The sequence below is a fragment of the Mercurialis annua genome, linkage group LG6, assembly GCF_937616625.2.
Source record: "Mercurialis annua linkage group LG6, ddMerAnnu1.2, whole genome shotgun sequence".
NCBI classification, from domain to species: domain Eukaryota; kingdom Viridiplantae; phylum Streptophyta; class Magnoliopsida; order Malpighiales; family Euphorbiaceae; genus Mercurialis; species Mercurialis annua.
This window is the reverse complement of record NC_065575.1, coordinates 1,335,368-1,354,213: the sequence shown is the minus strand read 5'-3', so window position 1 is coordinate 1,354,213 and position 18,846 is coordinate 1,335,368. Positions and strand designations below refer to the sequence as shown.

Sequence of the window (18,846 nt, the reverse complement as noted above, 5' to 3'; positions counted from 1 at the left end):
AGAACAAAACTTTAAGCCTGGATTATTAAAGAACTTAATTGATTGATTGAGCTAGCCAATACCTTGTATCTAACAATGTTTTGAGTTGTCAATTTGTCCTGCTTTCTATAAATTCCCTCTCGAATTCGATAAATTTTCATCCGATAAATCTCAGTTTCTTTCGTTTTCTACACATTTAGTGTTCGCAATTGGTTAACAGATGCCCGATTTTGGCGGCCATGGCTTTGCTTTCGTTATATTTCCATCTATAGAATTTTCAGGAGCTATGCCTGTGGAGTGCTTAGGACTCTTTAACTCTTCAAATGACGGTTTGGACTCGAACCATGTTTTTGCTGTTGAGTTTGATATTATATTGACGGTTGGTTTTGGAGACATCGATAACAGCCATGCCGGGATTGATGTAAATAGCTTGATTTCCAACGTTTCAGCTCGGGCGGCCTATTATCCGGACAATGGTAAGAGGAAATAAGAGCCTGAACCTCATAAGAGGATACCTTGCGCCAGAAGTTTCAAGAACCGGATGTGTCACTACCAGCAAAGTTTTTGCTTTTGGCCACATTGTTCAAAAGTTAATACAAAAACTATGGTAATGGCGCAATGTTTGCATTTTTTGTTTTCTTTTTCTTTTTTTCTTCTGATTTTCATGAACTTTTATTAACTTAATACACTTCAATGCTCACTTGTTTAAGCAAACACTTAGCTATTACAATATGCATAAACAAAACACAACAGTTAACCGAAATGAAACAGTACTTGTGATTCTGATCCAGTGCACTAAACATAAATTATAAGCGTATGACTACTACTTCAAAACCTCAAATGTTGCCATGAAATTTTGAAGATATTCAACGACCGTAACTGAGGATGGAGGCAGTGATAGAGAAGCTAGAACAATCCTTCGATGCAGAGGAGTATGACGAAATGAGATCCTCGTTTGCTGTTTGCGAACTATCCAGAGGTATCTCCGGTATGACCGCCTTTCCGTCTAGATATTGCATTACTTGCCTCATGGTAGGCCTGACTGCTGGTGTAGAGTGAGCGCAAAGCAGCCCTAATTTTAATACCAATTCCATTTCTTCTACCATATATTTACCTTCTAATTGAAAATCACTTGTCTCAACAATCACGCCGCGTTTCCAACAATCCAGAACCCAGTCAACTAGAATCACCTCTCCATATGGTCTATATGGCTCTATACACTTTCTTCCACAAGCTACTTCCAGCATAAGTGTCCCGTAAGCAAAAACATCGCTGCTTGTAGTGGCCCGTCCTGTTCTTGAAACTTCTGGTGCAAGATATCCTATAGTTCCAACAATACAAGTTGTTTGAGGAAATGATCCATGATCATAGAACTTAGCTAGTCCGAAATCTCCTAACTTTCCAATAAATTCACCATCTAGCATCACATTTCCGGCTTTTACATCTCTGTGGAGAAGAACTCGGTTCCCTTCTTCGTGGAGGTAAAGAAGTGCGGATGCAACTCCTTTTAGAATTTGATATCGTTGAACCCAATTCAGATTTGGTGTGTCACTCTGAAATAGAAATCTGTCGAGGCTCCCATTTGGCATAAAATCATACACCAGGAGAAGCTCGCCTTTTCGCCTGCAATAGCCAAGAAGTTGAACCAAATTTCTGTGCCTTAGCCTTCCCATGCTTGCAATTTCAGCAACAAATTGCTTCATTCCTTGTTCGGAACTATGCGATAACTTCTTGACTGCAACTTGTATATTCGAACAAGGCAATACGCCTTTATAGACCTATCCAAAACCTCCGAATCCTAGAAGTCCTTTCTCTTTGAATCCTTCGGTTGCTTTATACAAATCCTTGTAGGAAAATCTTTGAGGTCCGTATTGTTCTTCCCAATCTTCGCGCAATTCTTCATATTTCTTCCTCCTTATATAAACACTGCCGAAGATTACGATCACCATAACACTTGCCGTAATCAAGGGGATCATAATTCTTATATCTGGTTTCTTCTTACCCGATTTAAATTTTGGAATACTTATTGGAACTGAAGGAAGCTTTGAGATATCAAGATTTTGAGCTGGCCCACTTTTGTTGAAGCTCCAACCAAGAATATAATGATAGCTCGCCATAGACCCTGTCGATGACGAAAAACCGACATACATAGAATCTGTCAGAACTAAAGAAAGATCCATTTTGCTCGAGAAGAGAGGCTTTTCGGGTTTCATGCTTGATATAGGAGCTAGAGTTACATTTACTAGCTTCTCTACCTCATCATAATCAATCCAAATTTGCGTCTGATTTCCACTAATTAGCTCCAAGCTTTTAAATTCATAGTCCGAAAAGTAACTTGCCGGCGCTGCCACATTAGATACCAAATTATTCACATCAATTCCGACATGATTGTTATCGGGGTCTGAAAAATTAGGAGTCTGTATAGTGTCGAGCTCAACAGCAAATATAGGATTTGAATCCAAGCCAATTGTTGAGGAATTGAACAGTCCAAAGTAATCTGCTGCCAACGCGCCTGTAAACCCTGGAGATGGAGATATTGCAAAAACGAAGCCATGGCCGCCATAATTCGGCTTCTCAGGATGGATGGCGAAAACGAAGTTGGTTGAAAATGAAGACTTGGAGAAATTGAGAGGAAATGGAAAAAAAGCTCGACCAATTTGGTAGTATGAAATGTCTGTCAACTCTAACAGGCCATCAGGGTGAATTTTTGCAATTCCATTGAGATTCAGGTTCCATTCGTTGAAGCCATGGTAGATGAACTGGTCAGCTTGATCTTCATCTTGAGCAAAACCAGAGTGTTTCAAGAAAACAGAACTAAAAAGTAGAATAAGCAAAAGTTCAAGAATTGAAAACATGATTTAATCTATTTAATCTTCAGAGCTTTAAACTGAAATGATTGGCTTAATCAAAATTTCTGAGTTTCTAATGAGATCTTTAAATTGGCTTCATTCGAGTCAATGTTAACATCTGCAGTGATCTGCAAATTCAAAATCTCAAGTTGGAACAATGATGTTTTTTTTATTGGTGATTATCAAATATTAATAATTGTATACATTAAGAATATATTAGAAAAAAATTAGTGATAATATAAATAATAAAAAAGGGTCAACTCTTCAGTAAGAGCAAGCAACTAGGTAATTTCCATGAATGAGACTGATAGAACGAGAAAAATGATGAACATTCTCATTGCATCACAGCCCGTCTCCTAGCTCATTTTAAAAAACAAATCAAAAACTACATACCCTAAATTCATTTTTTTATGATTAGTTTGAATTTTATATTATTAGTTTTTATTAAAAAATTAAATAGTTTTTGGATTTTTATAATAATTTATAAAATGTGATAATATCTGTAATTTTGAGAATAGCTATTTTTATAAAGGCTTATCTCCTTAAAATCCCCCCACCTTTTACCCCCAATTCGTTTGCACCCTCACGTTGTAAAACCACCAAATATACCCAAATTACGACCTTTCACTTTCAATTGTACCCTCAAACATCAAATTAACCTCTTTTCACTTGAAAAATGTTCAAATCAATACTTTAAATTTTAGCATATATTTTAAAATAGGACTTAATATTTTATTTAAAACAAAAATAAATCTATTTTTTCAAGTAAAAAAAGATCAATTTAATGCTTGAGGGTGCAATTGAAAGTGAAAAGTCGTAATTTGGGTATATTTGGTGGTTTTGCAACGTGAGGGTGCAAATAAATTAGGGGTAAAAGGTGAGGGGTTTTTAAGGGAATAAGCCTTTTATAAATTCATGAAAAAAGTTATACTCAATACTTTCTTTTTGAATTTTATATTATTTGTAATTATCTTTTTAAACTTTAAGTATTAAAATTATTTTTGAACTTATTTGACAAGTAAATTTATATAACGAAAGTATATAAACTAAACAGTATACCAACGAGCTATATATAACGAAAGTATACCAACGAGCTATAGCTCGAATGGTATAAGCGCTGGCAGCAAACTGCTAGGTCGTGGGTTCGATTCCTGCCACAAGCGCTCTCCCTCCCCAATTATCAAAAAAAAAAAAAAACTAAACACTAACAAAACATAGTCTCATTTCTTACAGTTCCAGCAAGTCATCAAGTTCAATGACCATTGTACATATTCATTTACATCTTTATATGTTGCATGAAAATTTAGGGACTCCTAAGTTTCGGAATTTCTTTACCGTTTTCGAAAACGCTTCTAAAACTATGCTTTATATTTCAAATCTATTCTTTAAAAGAAAAAATTAAGGATCCTTTAAGGTTTTCCATTTCCGTTTCTATACAACATTGGTAATTAAACATCATAAATTTGCAGAGTCAACGACCAAAGTTGAGGACTGAAGCAGTAATAGACAAGCTAGAATACTCATGGGATGTACTCAAGTCTTGATTCAATATCACCAAACCAATGCGAGGAGTATTATCCGGCGGTATCTCCGGTAAGGCCGCCTTTCCGTCTAGATACTGCACAACTTGCCTCATGGTAGGCCTAGCTGTTGGTGTGGTGTGAGTACAAAGCAACCCTAACTTCAAAACCAATTCCATTTCTTCCACCATGTATTTACCTTTTAATTTGGAATCAGTCATCTCAAGAATCGCCCCTCTCTTCCAACTCTCGACAACCCAATCAGCCAATACCACTTCGCCAGCTGGTCTATGCGGCTCTATAGTCTTTCTTCCACAAGCAACTTCAAGCATCAATGTCCCAAAAGCAAAAACATCACTACTGGTTGTGAAACTTCCTGTTCTTGAAACTTCTGGCGCAAGGTATCCTATTGTACCAACCACACAGGTCGTTTCAGGAATTGAACCTCGTTCGTGAAACTTTGCGAGACCAAAATCTCCTAATCTACCATTTAGATCAGCATCCAACATCACATTGCTAGCTTTCACATCTCTGTGCAGAACAATTTGTTCCCATTCTTCATGGAGGTAAAGAAGAGCTGATGCAACTCCTTTCAGGATTTGATATCGCTGGACCCAGTTCAGATGCGGCGTGTCGTTCTGAAATAAGAATTTGTCGAGGCTTCCATTTGGCATATAATCATAAACCAAGAGCAGCTCGCGCTTTCGCCTACAATAGCCGAGAAGTTGAACCAAATTCCTATGGCTGAGCCTTCCCATACTTGCAATTTCAGCTATAAATTCCTTCATTCCTTGTTCAGAGTCATGAGAGAATTTCTTTACTGCAATTTGTGTATCAGAAGATTGTAACAATCCTTTATAAACCTTTCCAAAACCTCCAAATCCAAGAAGTTCTTTGTCTTTAAATCCTTTAGTTGCTTTATACAGATCCTTGTAAGAGAATCTTTGAGGGCCATATTCTTTCTCCCAATCTTCGCGCAATTCTCCGAACTTCTTCTTCCTTTGAATTATACACACCGCTACAATGATAAGAATTAGCACAACACTTGTCACCGCCAATGAGATAATGATTATACCTACGAAGGTGAGTAATGGATGAGGCTGTGGAGGGCCTGAAGGCGGCGGAGAAGCAGGAGGTGGCGGAAGTGGAGGAAGCTGCGAAATATCAAGACTTTGACTAGGCCCTCCTTTGTTAAAGCTCCAACCAAGAATATGATGGTAGCTAGCCATGGAACCTGTAGATGAAGAGAAACCAACATACATAGTGTCTAACAGAACTAAAGAAAGATCAATATATTCCGACAAGAGAGGCTTTTCAGGTTTTGTGATTGTTACAGGAGCAATTGTTACATTTAGTATCATCTCTGCTTGATCATAGTCTATCCATACCTGCATTGGGTCTCCACTTATGAGCGTTAGGTTCTTATATTCATTGTCTGAAAAGTATTTTGCTGGAGCTGATATTTTAGATGTCAAACTATTCACATCAATTCCAACATGGTTGTCATTGATGTCTGAACAATCAGGAGTCTCTATGGTATCAAACTCAACAGCAACGATATGGTTCGAAGACAAGCCGTTGGTTGATAAATTCAAGATTCCAAAGTAATGAATTGACGACGAGCCTGCAAATTCCAGAGATGGTAAGATACTAAAGACAAAACCATGGCCACCATATCCAGATTTCTCACCAAGAGCATGTCTCTCAGGATCAATGGCGAAAACAAAGTTGGTAGAAAATGAAAGAGATTGAGAATCATCGGATGATGACTTGTTGAACTTGAATGGGAGAGGAAAGAAAGCGCGACCAACTTGGCGGTATGAGATGTTTGATAACTCTAATAGACCATTAGGGTGGACAATTGCAAGTCCACTCAGATTGAGGTTGGTTCCATTGAATCCATGGTATATGAAGTGACTTTGATCTTGAGCATAGCTTAGGTGTTTCTGGAAAACAGAACAAATAACTAGAATATGCAGCAATTTTAACATGGAAAGCACTTGAAATGGAAGTTAATGAGTTGCTGAGTTAATTAAAAGTGTTCTCTACTCTGAGTTTTTCCAATTGTGCTCAGAATCCTAGCCTGAAAAAATATATAATATGAATAAGCAAATACTTCTCAAAGCTGTTGCAATGTGACAAGCACTAATACTCTTAGTTTTTACTCAAATCAAGTTGACAATAATTCAGTTTATCCTTAACTGAGGTCAGAGAACTATAAAGCAATAATAAAATGACCATTTGAACACAACTTATAGTTTCTAAAGGGCAAAACTAAAGTCAACTTACTACCAGAACAAAGTTGCTACCTCAGAAAATAAGTACATAAGGGTAAGATGTCATCAAATTTCGTGATATCCAAGGCTTGTAAGTTAAATTGCTTTCATTTTGACATGGTCGATCTATTACTTCTTTTACAAGTTAACTTTCCATTTAGAAAAGATCAGATACCTGACCGTGCGCATGCATAGTTTTGTAATAGCAATTCTAATTAAAAAGTTGTGAATGCTTTTGACTTTGGGAATTAAATTACTGATATCACTTAATGAAACTGATTCAACTCATTATTTAGTTTATATAAACTGAGCAATTTCTTAGAATCTGGCTGTTAGAATGGGTCAAAAATAAATTCTGCTGCTCTCATTTCCTTGCTTTAGTAAGAAATATAGTCACCCTTGCCCCACCCTGTTAGTATATTAAACTACAAGTAAAACACTTTTGTATACATTTAGGCCAAAGAAATCTAAAAAGGTATCCAAACCCAAACATGATCCAATTCCAAAAAATTTCCACAGATCATGGCACCATTAATTCTGTAGACTCTACAGATCATAAGCAGCACAAAGGAATATGCAAAAAACTCAAGAAAAATATATTGTAGATTAAGATTCCTATTGCAAAAATAATTATTTCAATATAATGCTCACTTACTTGGAGATGTTGGATATTTGACAGCTCTTTGAAAATATTTGTTCCAAATGATTGGCAATGCACATGAGCACATGCCATAGATTTTTCGATCAATCATAGATCGATATTCATTCTTCAAAATTCCATATATTTTCCAATCAATCATAGATGGGTCTTCATTCTTCAGCTATTCATGGCTCAGTCATGACTAGCAAAAGAGCAACTAGTAGCCAAAATAACTATTTGAAAATTAACAATAAAATTGTACTGATTGGCTAAAAATGGAATTAAATAGAAGTAAACAAGACATATTTTTTCCTGAATAAGGCAGGAGAAGCCAAGCCAGGACTACAATAACTCAAGAGAAGACTGAAAAAGCACAGACCTAAACCGAACCAATTAAAAAACTCATAATACATAAAATGAGTATATACCAATTTAAGGAATTGGAGATATAAGAGGTGGCCGCAAGTGAAGTCCCATTGTGTAAACGCCATTATAGAGGTAATCATTTGAAGACTCATATGCGAATTTCAACGTTTTGGTTCTCAAATTGCAAGAAACAACATACTGTCTTGGAACACCACCACCCAAATATAGAATATTGTGATCATATGGATGGATAGCAAGCACTCGTCGGAGTCTCAAATCTTTAATCCAACTAGGGCCGTGGCGGATGCACTCTTCTAACTTGCATTGGCCCTCAAATATCCACTCCGGCAGCTCGTTATTGTTCAAGTAATTCAGTTTCCACATTTTTAGAGTACTATCATCATAACGCAATTGACACATATACAAACACCCACAGGATAAAGCAAGTACCATTTTTGCATTAAAAAAATTAACAGGAGGCTCAACAATGAAAGGAAAGCTATTTTTACTCACATCATACACAACAATCTGCTTTCCAAACGTGGAAATCCAATGCAGCAACCCGCGATAGTAGACGGCCGGAGCTCCACATCTCCACATAAGGGGTTTTGCAGATGCGGCAATCAACCGTGTCCATTTTCCGGTGTCGGAGGAAAATACATCAACCTGAAACTCAAATAGTTTTCTCTTAGCTATAACAGGTAGAAGAACCTGAACCACCTCGAGTTTCGTCTTGCTCGACGAGAAACCATATACAGCCGAACCAAGAAATACATCGACCGCATCGTCCAACGCTAAGCGAGGAGGCGGCGGAGGGAGAGCAATCCAATGCTTGGTGATCGGATTGCAAACGTAATACACCGCCGGATCTTCAGCTTCCAGAATATTCAGATCGGCGGTGCATAAGAAGAGACCGTTGCTTGAACCCGCAATGAAACGGGTCGGTTTGTTTTGTAGTGAATTGAAGAAGGGTAAGAAATCAAAAGAAAATTGATGTTTATATTCCGACGGGATGATGAACAGGTGATAAAATAAGCATTCGACGGAAAATCCATCCTCCGTCAATTCTTGAATTTTTTTCTGATGATCGGAACGGTGGCGGCGGTCAAATAGATTAACGAAATTATTAGTTGAAATTAGGGTTTGCCATTTCTTGCAGACTGATTTACACTGTAAGGCGGATTTGTAAGGAATTCTATGCAGAATCTTCACCAACAAATCATCCGTCAGTACACTATTCATCTCCGCTACGGCGGCCGGCCGATATTGGGAAAAAATAATTGTTTATTTTCGGGTTGCAGTCACTAGTTTCTTGTCCACCCGTGAAATTGAACAAATGACCAATTCATCCCTCAATTTCTTAGCACGAAATATTTAAAAAGTATTCTCAGGAAAATTGGTCAACAAGTTCAATACTTTGCAATTTCGTATCAAATCTCCCTTCTCAGTTGCTACTCATAAGTGAAATACGTGCAATAAAAAAATTAAAGGAAATTTATAAAAAAATTGGTGACGAATTACAGGAAAGTTTCGAAATAAATACTGAACTATTTTTCATCATAAAATATATATTAAATTTAGCGAAACGATATAAAAAGAGGACTCCCGATCATTTTTCGTCCAATCAATAGGGGACACGTAGCTGAAAGTCTTCCTTTTATAACGTTTCGCTAAGTTTGGTATCCATTTTGTAATAAAAAATAATTTAGTATCTATTTTACAGTTTTATATAGTTAAGTATCCTCTCAAGTTTAATATAGTCCTAGTCTTATGGAAGTTCTATTATGTTGAAAAGATAAGGATTAGATTTTCTGTTTAAATAAATCAGTATGCAGTAGCCTTAATATGCGTGATTTCTGTTTTGTAATTCAATAAGATATTGAATTTTCCAGTCATTATTTTGTGTGATTAATGTCTTTGAATACCAACGCACCAACTCTTTTATACCAATCCCATTTCTAGATTCGATTCCATATCATAATGGTAAAGAAGAAAATAAAAGTGTGTATGAACAGATTACTTTCGAATGATTTGTTGGTGGAGATTCTGCATAGAATTCCTTGCAAAAATGCCTTCCAATGCAAGTCAGTCTGCAAAAGATGGCGAAACGTAATTTCAACAACTAATTTCATTAATTGCTTTACTCGCCGCCATTATTCGGATTATCTGAAAAGAATTCGGGACGATGGAGTTGTGGTTAAATGCATATTTAATCATCTGTTCGTCATTCCTTCGGAATATAACCAACAGTTTTCTTTCGATTTCTTACCGTTCTTTAGTTCGATACAAGAAAACCCTACTCGTTTTATTGCGGGTTCATGCAGCGGTATCTTCTTATGCACGGCAGATCTCAAAATTCAAGATCAGACGGTATATTTCGTTTGCAATCCCATCACCAAGCGTTGTACTGCTCTGCCTCCGCCGCCTCCTCTCTTAGAATCAGACGAGTCAGTCAATATATATCTCGGTTTGGCTGTATCCGGTTTCACCCTGTCCACGACCTACTTCAAGGTGGTTCGAGTTCTTCCTCCGGTTACAGGCGAGAAAGAACGGTCCAACTTTACAGTTGATGTATTTTCTTCAAAAACCGGAAAATGGGCACGTTCCATAACCGCGCATCTCCGAAATCCTTTAGTTGGTACCACACTCAAACTCCTTCCATCTACTACCGTGGACTCCTGCATTGGAATGTTACATTAAAGAATCAAATTGTGGTTTACGATCTGAGTAAAAACAGCTTTTGTTTCATTATCGATCCTCCTGATATAATTACTGATGATATTCCTGATTTGTTAATTAGACTTTCACGGTACATGCTTTATCCGGTGGAAGTTACTACGTTTGCCAATTGTTTAATGGGACTCTGAGAATGTGTCAACTCAATTACTTGGACGACAAGCAACAGCCGGAGTGGATATTTAAGGGCCGGTTTATGTTGCGTGAGTTCATCATCCGTGGCCGTCGTTGGTTAAAAGATGTGTCCCTCATGGATGTGCTTACCATCCATCGCTATGATCCCTATATTATATATCTGGGTGCTGGTCGAAGAATGTGTTTTATTGGGGAAAGGTGTAAAAAACAGTATGTTGTTACTTGTAATTTGAGAGCCAAAACCTTGAATTTGGTGTATGATTCTGAGAATGAGTTGGTTCATCATGCCACCGTTACTTACAGAATGGACCTTCACATTTGGCCACCTCCTATATCTCCAATTCCTTAAAGAATTAGTTCTCTTGAGTCTTCTCTTAAATAATTAGTTCTCTTTAATGTTAGTTTTCAAAATGGTACTATTTTTTTTGGGCTGCTAGTTGCTCTGTTTTACTAGTCATGACTAAGCCATGAATAGCTGAATAATGAAGATCATTGATTGAAAAATCTATGGGATTTGTATTGCAAACTGTTTAGAACAAATTTTATCAAAATGGAGCTGCAACATCTCCAAGTAAGTGAGCATTATATTGAAATAATGTTTAAACTAAAATTTCTTTTGGAAGAAAAAAAATCAAATTGACTTCAACTACGGTGAAGCTTATCTTTGTTTCTAGAGAGAGAAAAATATTTCTAGAGAGAGAAAGTTGATTTTTCTTCGGTTTCGAGCGCAGGAGACGGTGATATTCGGCTTTTAGCCGGATATCATCGTCTCTTAGCTTGTTTCTTTCACTGTTTGTGATGTTTTCTCAATAAATTGCTCCGTTCTTTGGAGTTTGATGTGTTTTGTGTGTGTTGATTTCGCTATACAGTTTGTTTTATGTAGATCCTTGAATCGTTCAAGCCTTTTTAGCGTTTGTTCAAGCTTCAGATTCAAGTTCTTGAAGATTCAAGCTTTTGTATCGTTTGAAGTATACGAGCAATGAAACAAGAGATAAATAGAAATTCTGAAGGTACAATTGGTGTCAGGAAATTCTTCCTGGTTATTTCACACCTGAAAAATTTGTGTCTTTTAATTTCTATTATTGTTTCGTTTCTTAACGTGGATCGATTATAGGGTTTCAGATTGTTTTCTTATTTTGTTGTAATCTTGATCTACGATGTACTTTGACGATTTAGATTGTAATCTTGTTTATTGCCTTAATATATTAACCTTTTTTATAAAAAAAAATAAGTTAACTTTTGCAATTATAAGCTATAAATTGTATCCAATTGGTCATTACCATTCCTTAATTATTACACTTCTCTCATCTCAGTTGATAAAGTTATTTTTGTGTTTGGTTCAGGTGTGCCCCCATGGTTCAAAAAAATGCGTACACACTTTTAATATTTTAAATTGAATCATTTAAGCTACGTACCAACATTTTTCGAAAATGGGTCATATATGTCTTTAGCCGAGTCAAGTGTGAGTACCTAAAAAAGCCCATTAAAAAACATTGAAATATATATGAACCTTTTCTAACCATAAGGACATCAATGATCTGAGCTCAAACTTAAATTTAGGGGCATATATGATCTTTATCTTCTCAAAAAAGAAAAAGAAAATCATTTTGGAGCGAACCAGATCAAACAGACCTAAAAATTGGCAGAAACAGATCATATTCACCCTTCGGATGAGTTGTAATTGAACTGGGATTTCAATTTATTTTTCTTATTTTTTCAATTTCTCAATTTTAGTTTTCTTACTTTATTTACTTTTAAAAATGAAAAAGATTGAAATTAAATATTAATAAATATAAAAAAATAATTTATGCAATTAAATCTCATAAAAATAAAACTTTTATCTATATTTATATTTAAAATAAGTTTAAAGACTAATTTTTTTTAATTAAGTCATTTGATTTAATTTACTAGCTACGCTTAACAAAAAAAGAGTGTGTATTATTGAATCTCTAAATGAAAATGACAAAATTTTAAGAGAAAAATACTACGGGACCTTCTAAATATGTCATAATTTACACTTTTATTCTTTTTATTTAAAAATCAAACGGGCGAGCATCCAGAAACCCGCTCCACCACAGGTATAATCTTTTTTTTTGTCAACGATTTAGTCCTTCGGTATAGTTTTAGTTTTAATCAACCGAGTCAAATGATTAAATTAAAAAAAATATGTGGCCTCCTACTTTTGTTTCTAACAGCAATTTCGTCTCTTATTTTTAAAAATTGATTTATCTCTAAATTATTTGACAATTAACTAACGGTAAATATGAACAAAATGGCTAAACGGTTAACGTAACCAAAAATGAACATTATATTTATTTGATTTTTAAATAAAAGGAACTAAAAAAAATATGACATATATGAGGGGCTTAAGAATAATTTGACCAATGTTTGCCCTAATTTACCATTTAGTTTCCTATATATCCACGAATTCCTTCAGATTTCGTATGTCATCGCCTGTGTTTGAATGGCCCGCAAAAGGAAGAAAACGGCTCTGTGTCTGAATGAAATACTGACAGATGATTTGTTGGTAGAGATCCTGCACAGAATTCCATGCAAATCCGCCTTCCAGTGTAAGTCAGTCTGCAAAAAATGGCGAAAACTGATCTCAAAAACTTATTTCACTAGATGCTTTGCTCGCCGCCACCGTTCCGATCATCGGAAAAAAAGGCGAGAGTTGGGAGAGGAAGGAGTCGTGGTTAAACGTTCGTTTAATCATCTGTTCTTCATTCCTTCGGAATATAAACATCAATTTTCTTTCGATTTCTTACCCTTCTTCAGTTCCAAGCAAAAAAACCCTACTACTTTTATTGCTGGTTCAAGTAATAATCTATTCTTGTGCACGGCGGATCAAGCGGCGTATTATGTTTGCAATCCCATGACAAATCATTGGATTGCTCTCCCTCCGCCGCCTCCTCTCTTAGAGTCCGTCCATATATATCCGGGTCTGGTCGTATTTGGTTCGTCAATGTCGAGGACCACGTTCAAGGTGATTCGAGTTCTTGTTCCGGTTACAGGTGAGAAAAAACTGTCGGAGTTTGAGGTTGATGTATTCTGTTCAATCACCGGAAAATGGGGACGTTTGAAAACCGGGCCATCTCCGAAACCCTTTATTTGGTCAGTCCGTCGATCTCCGGCCATCTGCTACCGTGGACGCCTGCATTGGATTGCCACATCAGAAAATCAGATGGTTGTTTATGACGTGAGAAAAAACAGCTTCTGTTTCATTATTGAACCTCCTAAAAATTCTACTAAACATTCAGTAGTACCTGCTTTATCCGGAGCCTTTTACGTTGCTCAATTTTCAAAAAGGTCTTCGAAATTGAAACTGTGGCAACTCGATTACCCGGACAACGAGCAGGCGGAGCCGAAGTGGAGATTTAAGGGGAAATTTATGTTGCATGAGTACGTCCGCCATGGCCGTCGTTGGTTAACTGAGTTGTTCATCAAGAGAGTGCTTACCATCCATCGACATGATCGCAATATTATATATTTGGGTGCTAATTCAGAAGTATGGTATTTGGCCGGGAAATTTAGGTGTCATCGGTATGTTGTGTCTTGCAATTTAAGAACCAAGACGTTGGATTTGGTGTACGAGTCTCAGAATGATTTGTTTCATCGTGCCGATTACGCTTACAGTATCGGTTTTCGGATGTGGCCACCTCCTATATCTCCGGCAAGGCCTTAATCCTCATCCTGTGTTATGAATTTAGAAGCTATTTTTGCAATGAATGGTATAAATTCAACATGATCTATCAAGTTCAAATAAACGTGAAGGAATCTTAATTATTTATTTAGTGATTTTAGTCCGTTTAAATTCAATTGAATTTTAGTATTTTATTTATCCACATGTATCAAATATATGTTTTGATTAACTTAACTGAGAGTAGTAGGTATTTATAAATCGTAAATGATCTAGTGGCATGTAGGAAAGTGAAAGCTAGGGCTGTACAAAAATATTTAAACCAACCAAGCCAAATGATCCATTCAACTAATCCAACCAAATCAAATTAAACTAAATAATATGGTTTGAAAGATTAATGATTTAATTTTGAATGTTAGTCAACGAAATTAATAAAATTATATGATTCTTTATTTTTATTTTTCTCAACAATTTCATCCTTCACTTTTATTTTTATCAACGATTTCTTCTCTCATTTTTGAATATTAATTCACCCCTAAATTTTTTGACTTTATTGACTAATACTAAAAACATATGGAGAGACTAAGCTGTTGACGGATGCAAAAGTGAGGAGTCATATAATTTAATTTTCAAATAAAAGAAATAAAGTGTGAATTGTGTAAAATGTGAGGGGCCACTAAATAATTTGCTAAAAAAAATAATTTCTTCTATACAAGTAAATGATTTTTACAACTAAGTACAACCAAATTGAAAAGTGAATTCAAAAATTTAAATTATTAACATATTATTTATGTCTTAATATATTAATAATGTTTGTAAGTTAATTGATATGAAGATTTTTTTTTAAATAATGTAATATGAATGAATTTTTAAAACTAATCAGTCGTAAATATGATTTAATTTTAAAAAGGCATACTAATTGAAAATAACATTATGTTAATAAAAAATAACTGATTATGAATTTTAAAAGTTCTATTATAATATTAATATTTATATGCTATAAATACAAAAAGTTTCTGAAATTAAAAAAGAATATTAAGATTCTTTTATTATAATTTTGATTGTTCTGGTTATAAAAATTTAATGGATTTTGGTGGAAGTTTCTAATTTATAAAATTTTAGAGTTTAATTGATGTTTAAAAATTCTGAAATATGATGAGTTTTTATAGATTTTTATAATATGTGACATTTAAAGAGTTTTTATTGTATTTAAAACTTATGATTTATAATGTTTATAAATTATGAAATAAAATATATTTTTTCAAAAACTCATTTTAAATTTAATTGAGAAAAATTTATTATAATAGAATTTGAAAAGTTTTATCGTTATAAAATTGGAGTGTTTTACTATATTAATAAAATTTATAAGTTGTAGAATATTAATAAAAAATTTAAATTTAACCAATAAATTTTAGTATATTATATTAATCAATTATTAAAAAAATTATAGTTAGTAATTAAATTATTTAATTTAAAAAACGGCGGAGCAATGAAAGAACGGCGGCGCAGCGACGAAGGAATGGCGGCGGAGCGATGAAGGAAGGGCGGCCGAGCAAAGAAAAGAATAAAGGAAAGGACAAATAAAGAAAAAAAAGAAAAGAAGGAGAGAAGAGAGAGAAAAAGAGAAGGAAATATAAAAAAAATGACAGTTGTAACATGATAAGTGAAGGAAAAATATATTTAGAATAAAAAATTAATAAATATGCTTAATTCCTTAAAAAAATCTCACCTTACACTTTTTTTTCGTTTATACCCTGACCTTATAAAAACACCATTTGTACCAAATTTTAGGTTTTTATGTTTCATTCTTACCCAAAAACATTAAATTGTACTCTTTTTATTTTGAAAAGAGTTTAAAACATACTTTTTTGTATTTTAAAAAATACAAATAAATTCTTAAACTTAAAAAATAATCAAATATATCCAAATAATTAATTATTTTTTTTAATTTTATAAAATAAAAAAAAATAAAAAAAATTATTATTATTTTTAATTTTTTGTCGGAAATATTTTTTAAAAAATAAAATAAATAAAATAAAAATTTGGAAATACTTCTGAAAAAAATTAAAAAAATTATTATTATTTTTAATTTTTTGAAGAAGATGGTATTTTTATACTATTAATAACATTAATATCTAATTAGTATATAAGTTAAAAATGAAGAATTGTTTTAAACTCTTTTTCAAATAAAAAGAGTACAATTTAATACTTTTGGGTAAAGATGAAACATAAAAACTCAAAATTAGGTACAAATGGTGTTTGTACAAGTCAGGGTATAAACAAAAAAAATGCAAGGTGGAGGTTTTTTTTAAAGAATTAAGCCTAATAAATAATAGGTTTAGTTATGATATAAACGTTTTTAAAGTAAAAAAATAAAAATAATAAAATGGTGAGTTATTTTCTCTATCTTTTTTTAGTTGAGGTAGAAAATCAAATTATTTTTAAAAATAAAATATTTATCCTAATTTTTTCATAACGTAAAGTTTTAAGAACAGTTTTGTTTCCCACAATTTTGTCTTTAGCTTTATATAACTCAGGCTTAACCAAGACCTACATACACACAAATACATAATTTGCTTATATAAATATATTATAGAATATATTAATTTATATATATATATATATATATATATCCATCTGAATCAGAAAAAACTCTGACCATGGAGTGTACAGTTGCTGTTTAATCTTATTTTACAAAAACAATAAACTAAACAAAAATTAAACCACCTTTCGCGTTAACCAATTAAAAAATCAAAAGTAATCAACTAAATAGTCGAATAAATTATTATTATAAATCTAAAAAAAAATTACCAGTATGCGATTTGTAGAATTTTAGGTTTGAAAAAGCTCTTTCAATCCTTCACAGGTATAAAAGTTTTTCTTCTCAACTGTTCAAAGCTCTTGATTTTGAGGAGTTATTGTTTATAAAATGGTAAATTATTAATAAAACTAATAGGGGCGGAGGTAAAGTGGGGCGAGCTGCAGCGGCCGCCCCACTTGACCAGCGGAGGCAGTGGTACATCTATAACTAAAACAGCATCTGCCTCAGAAAGAGAGGTTTGCTCCTGGTTTGAGTTAACATAAAAATAGGAGCCCAAATGGAGGAAACTACAGATCTAATAATACCAAACTGTCCTTTCCTAAGTCATCGGTGGGCTCTTTAAATCATTCAAACACTCTCCTACTGTACTTGATTTGATAACACTTAAATCGTTTTGGATAATATTGTTTGACTTCTTGTTGAGTCAGCTCCTCTAATCTTTCAAAGTTAGGAAGGTTTATCTTCTCAACTATTAGAAACTTCTGATTTTGAGGAGTTATAATCTATAAAATAGCAATTTGTTATTATAACTAGTTCTCTGATGTTATGAATAATTAACAAAAAATTGCATACCTTGATTACATCAATGTAGATACCTTCACCCTCCTCACCTACAACATCCTCAGCTTGATGATTTGCATCATCTTAATTCCCAACAATATTATCTTCACCTACAATATCCTCAATATTGGCAACTTGTTGATTTGCATCCTCTTCATTCTCATCAACATTTTCACCTATAACATCCTTAGCTTAATAATTTTTTCCTCTTGATACCCAACAATATTGTCTTCACCTACAACATTTTCAGCATCCTCTTGAGCTAAATCAGCATCTTCGGCTAAATCAACATGCTCATCGTCTTCTTCGTCCTCATCATATGTGTCGTCCTCATCATATGTGTCGTCCTCATCGCCATCGTGAGGATCATCATCACCCCCATCAGCAGCACCTTCCACCCCGGCTCCTTGGTCCGGCTCAGCATCATGTTGAGGGTCCTGGTCCTCTGGAGGAGGATTCATATCATCCAAAGCCTAAAATTCCATGTCCCAATTCTTAGGTTTATAATCTCCTAAATGTTAGTAAATAATAAGATGAAGATAAAACATGTGAGCTGATATACCCTTAGATCAACTCTATTGAAAGAAGCGACATGAAAATCAATAGCACCATACAAAGAAAATTCATAAAAAATCATAACAACAAATATTCATGTAGTCACACTTGTGTTTGAGGATTCATTTTTAGCATTAACATCTTATCTGATATCTTCCCTATATTCTTCAGATTATTAAACTGCTCCAACCCCATTTGCTGCTGATTCCCATCAGCAGAGCATTGTTTTGTAAACTGAGTCCCTAAAAATACCAAAACCATATATAGATTTAATAATCAAACATGTGGATAACTTTCCCACCCCCGCCCCACCCCGCCCCATTGCCATCCCTATTCAAGACCATAATTCACGACAGTACCTTGATTCTGTTAATTATACAAATTAATCACCTAAATAACTGTTTATTCTTCATAATAATAAAGCAAATAATCAAATTTCGCACCAAATTTGTGATTGATAATAAACACAAAAGCAAGTGATTACCTCATTTTCCTTTAGAAGCTTTGGAGATTCCATTGATTGAATGATTGCTAAAACTTCAAGTAACTGACAGTTGAAAGAAATTGAGAAACTGTTACTTATAAAAATAACGAAAGTAAACAGATCAACTTAAGGGAACTACCTTTATAATGAAGGCGGAGGGAGCCGGAGTACCGCTGTGGCTTAGACGAGGAGATTTACAACTACAAATGAACCTGATTTTTTTTAATCTCTTTCTCACGCTCTCTCTCTCTAGCTATCTCCGAAAATTGTGTTTAATTTGAATC

At 34.2% G+C, this 18,846-nt stretch overlaps 2 protein-coding genes and 1 pseudogene across 4 annotated transcripts; 1 reads left to right on the top strand and 2 right to left on the bottom strand.

Annotated features, from left to right (window-relative positions):
- Positions 1–611: 611 nt before the first annotated feature.
- Positions 612–2,989, bottom strand: LOC126688123 (L-type lectin-domain containing receptor kinase IV.2-like; annotated as a pseudogene).
- A 1,037-nt stretch (positions 2,990–4,026) lies between these two features.
- On the bottom strand, positions 4,027–7,776 carry LOC126686951 (putative L-type lectin-domain containing receptor kinase II.2). Of its 3 annotated transcripts, none has more exons than XM_056106171.1 (2): positions 7,693–7,776; positions 4,027–6,431 (listed from the first exon to the last, which is right to left on the bottom strand). In XM_056106171.1, the coding sequence occupies exon 2, from the start codon at positions 6,337–6,339 to the stop codon at positions 4,300–4,302; it is 2,040 nt and encodes a 679-aa protein (XP_055962146.1). In that variant the 5' UTR covers positions 6,340–6,431; positions 7,693–7,776; the 3' UTR covers positions 4,027–4,299. The 3 variants fall into 3 exon arrangements, with proteins under 3 accessions (XP_055962146.1, XP_050237222.1, XP_050237221.1); XM_050381265.2 differs by lacking the exon at positions 7,693–7,776 and having other exon boundaries at positions 4,027–5,972; positions 6,039–7,427; XM_050381264.2 differs by lacking the exon at positions 7,693–7,776 and adding an exon at positions 7,280–7,427.
- A 5,189-nt stretch (positions 7,777–12,965) lies between these two features.
- LOC126686656 (putative F-box/kelch-repeat protein At1g15680) lies at positions 12,966–14,186 on the top strand. Its single transcript, XM_050380799.1, has one exon. It carries the CDS (start codon positions 12,966–12,968, stop codon positions 14,184–14,186), a length of 1,221 nt encoding a protein of 406 aa, XP_050236756.1.
- Positions 14,187–18,846: the final 4,660 nt, after the last annotated feature.

What these genes read in the sequence shown, in the direction of transcription:
- LOC126686951 (XM_056106171.1), bottom strand. Translation starts at nt 6,339, where the DNA reads ATGTTAAAATTGCTGCATATTCTAGTTATTTGTTCTGTTTTCCAGAAA.
- LOC126686656 (XM_050380799.1), top strand. Translation starts at nt 12,966, where the DNA reads ATGGCCCGCAAAAGGAAGAAAACGGCTCTGTGTCTGAATGAAATACTG.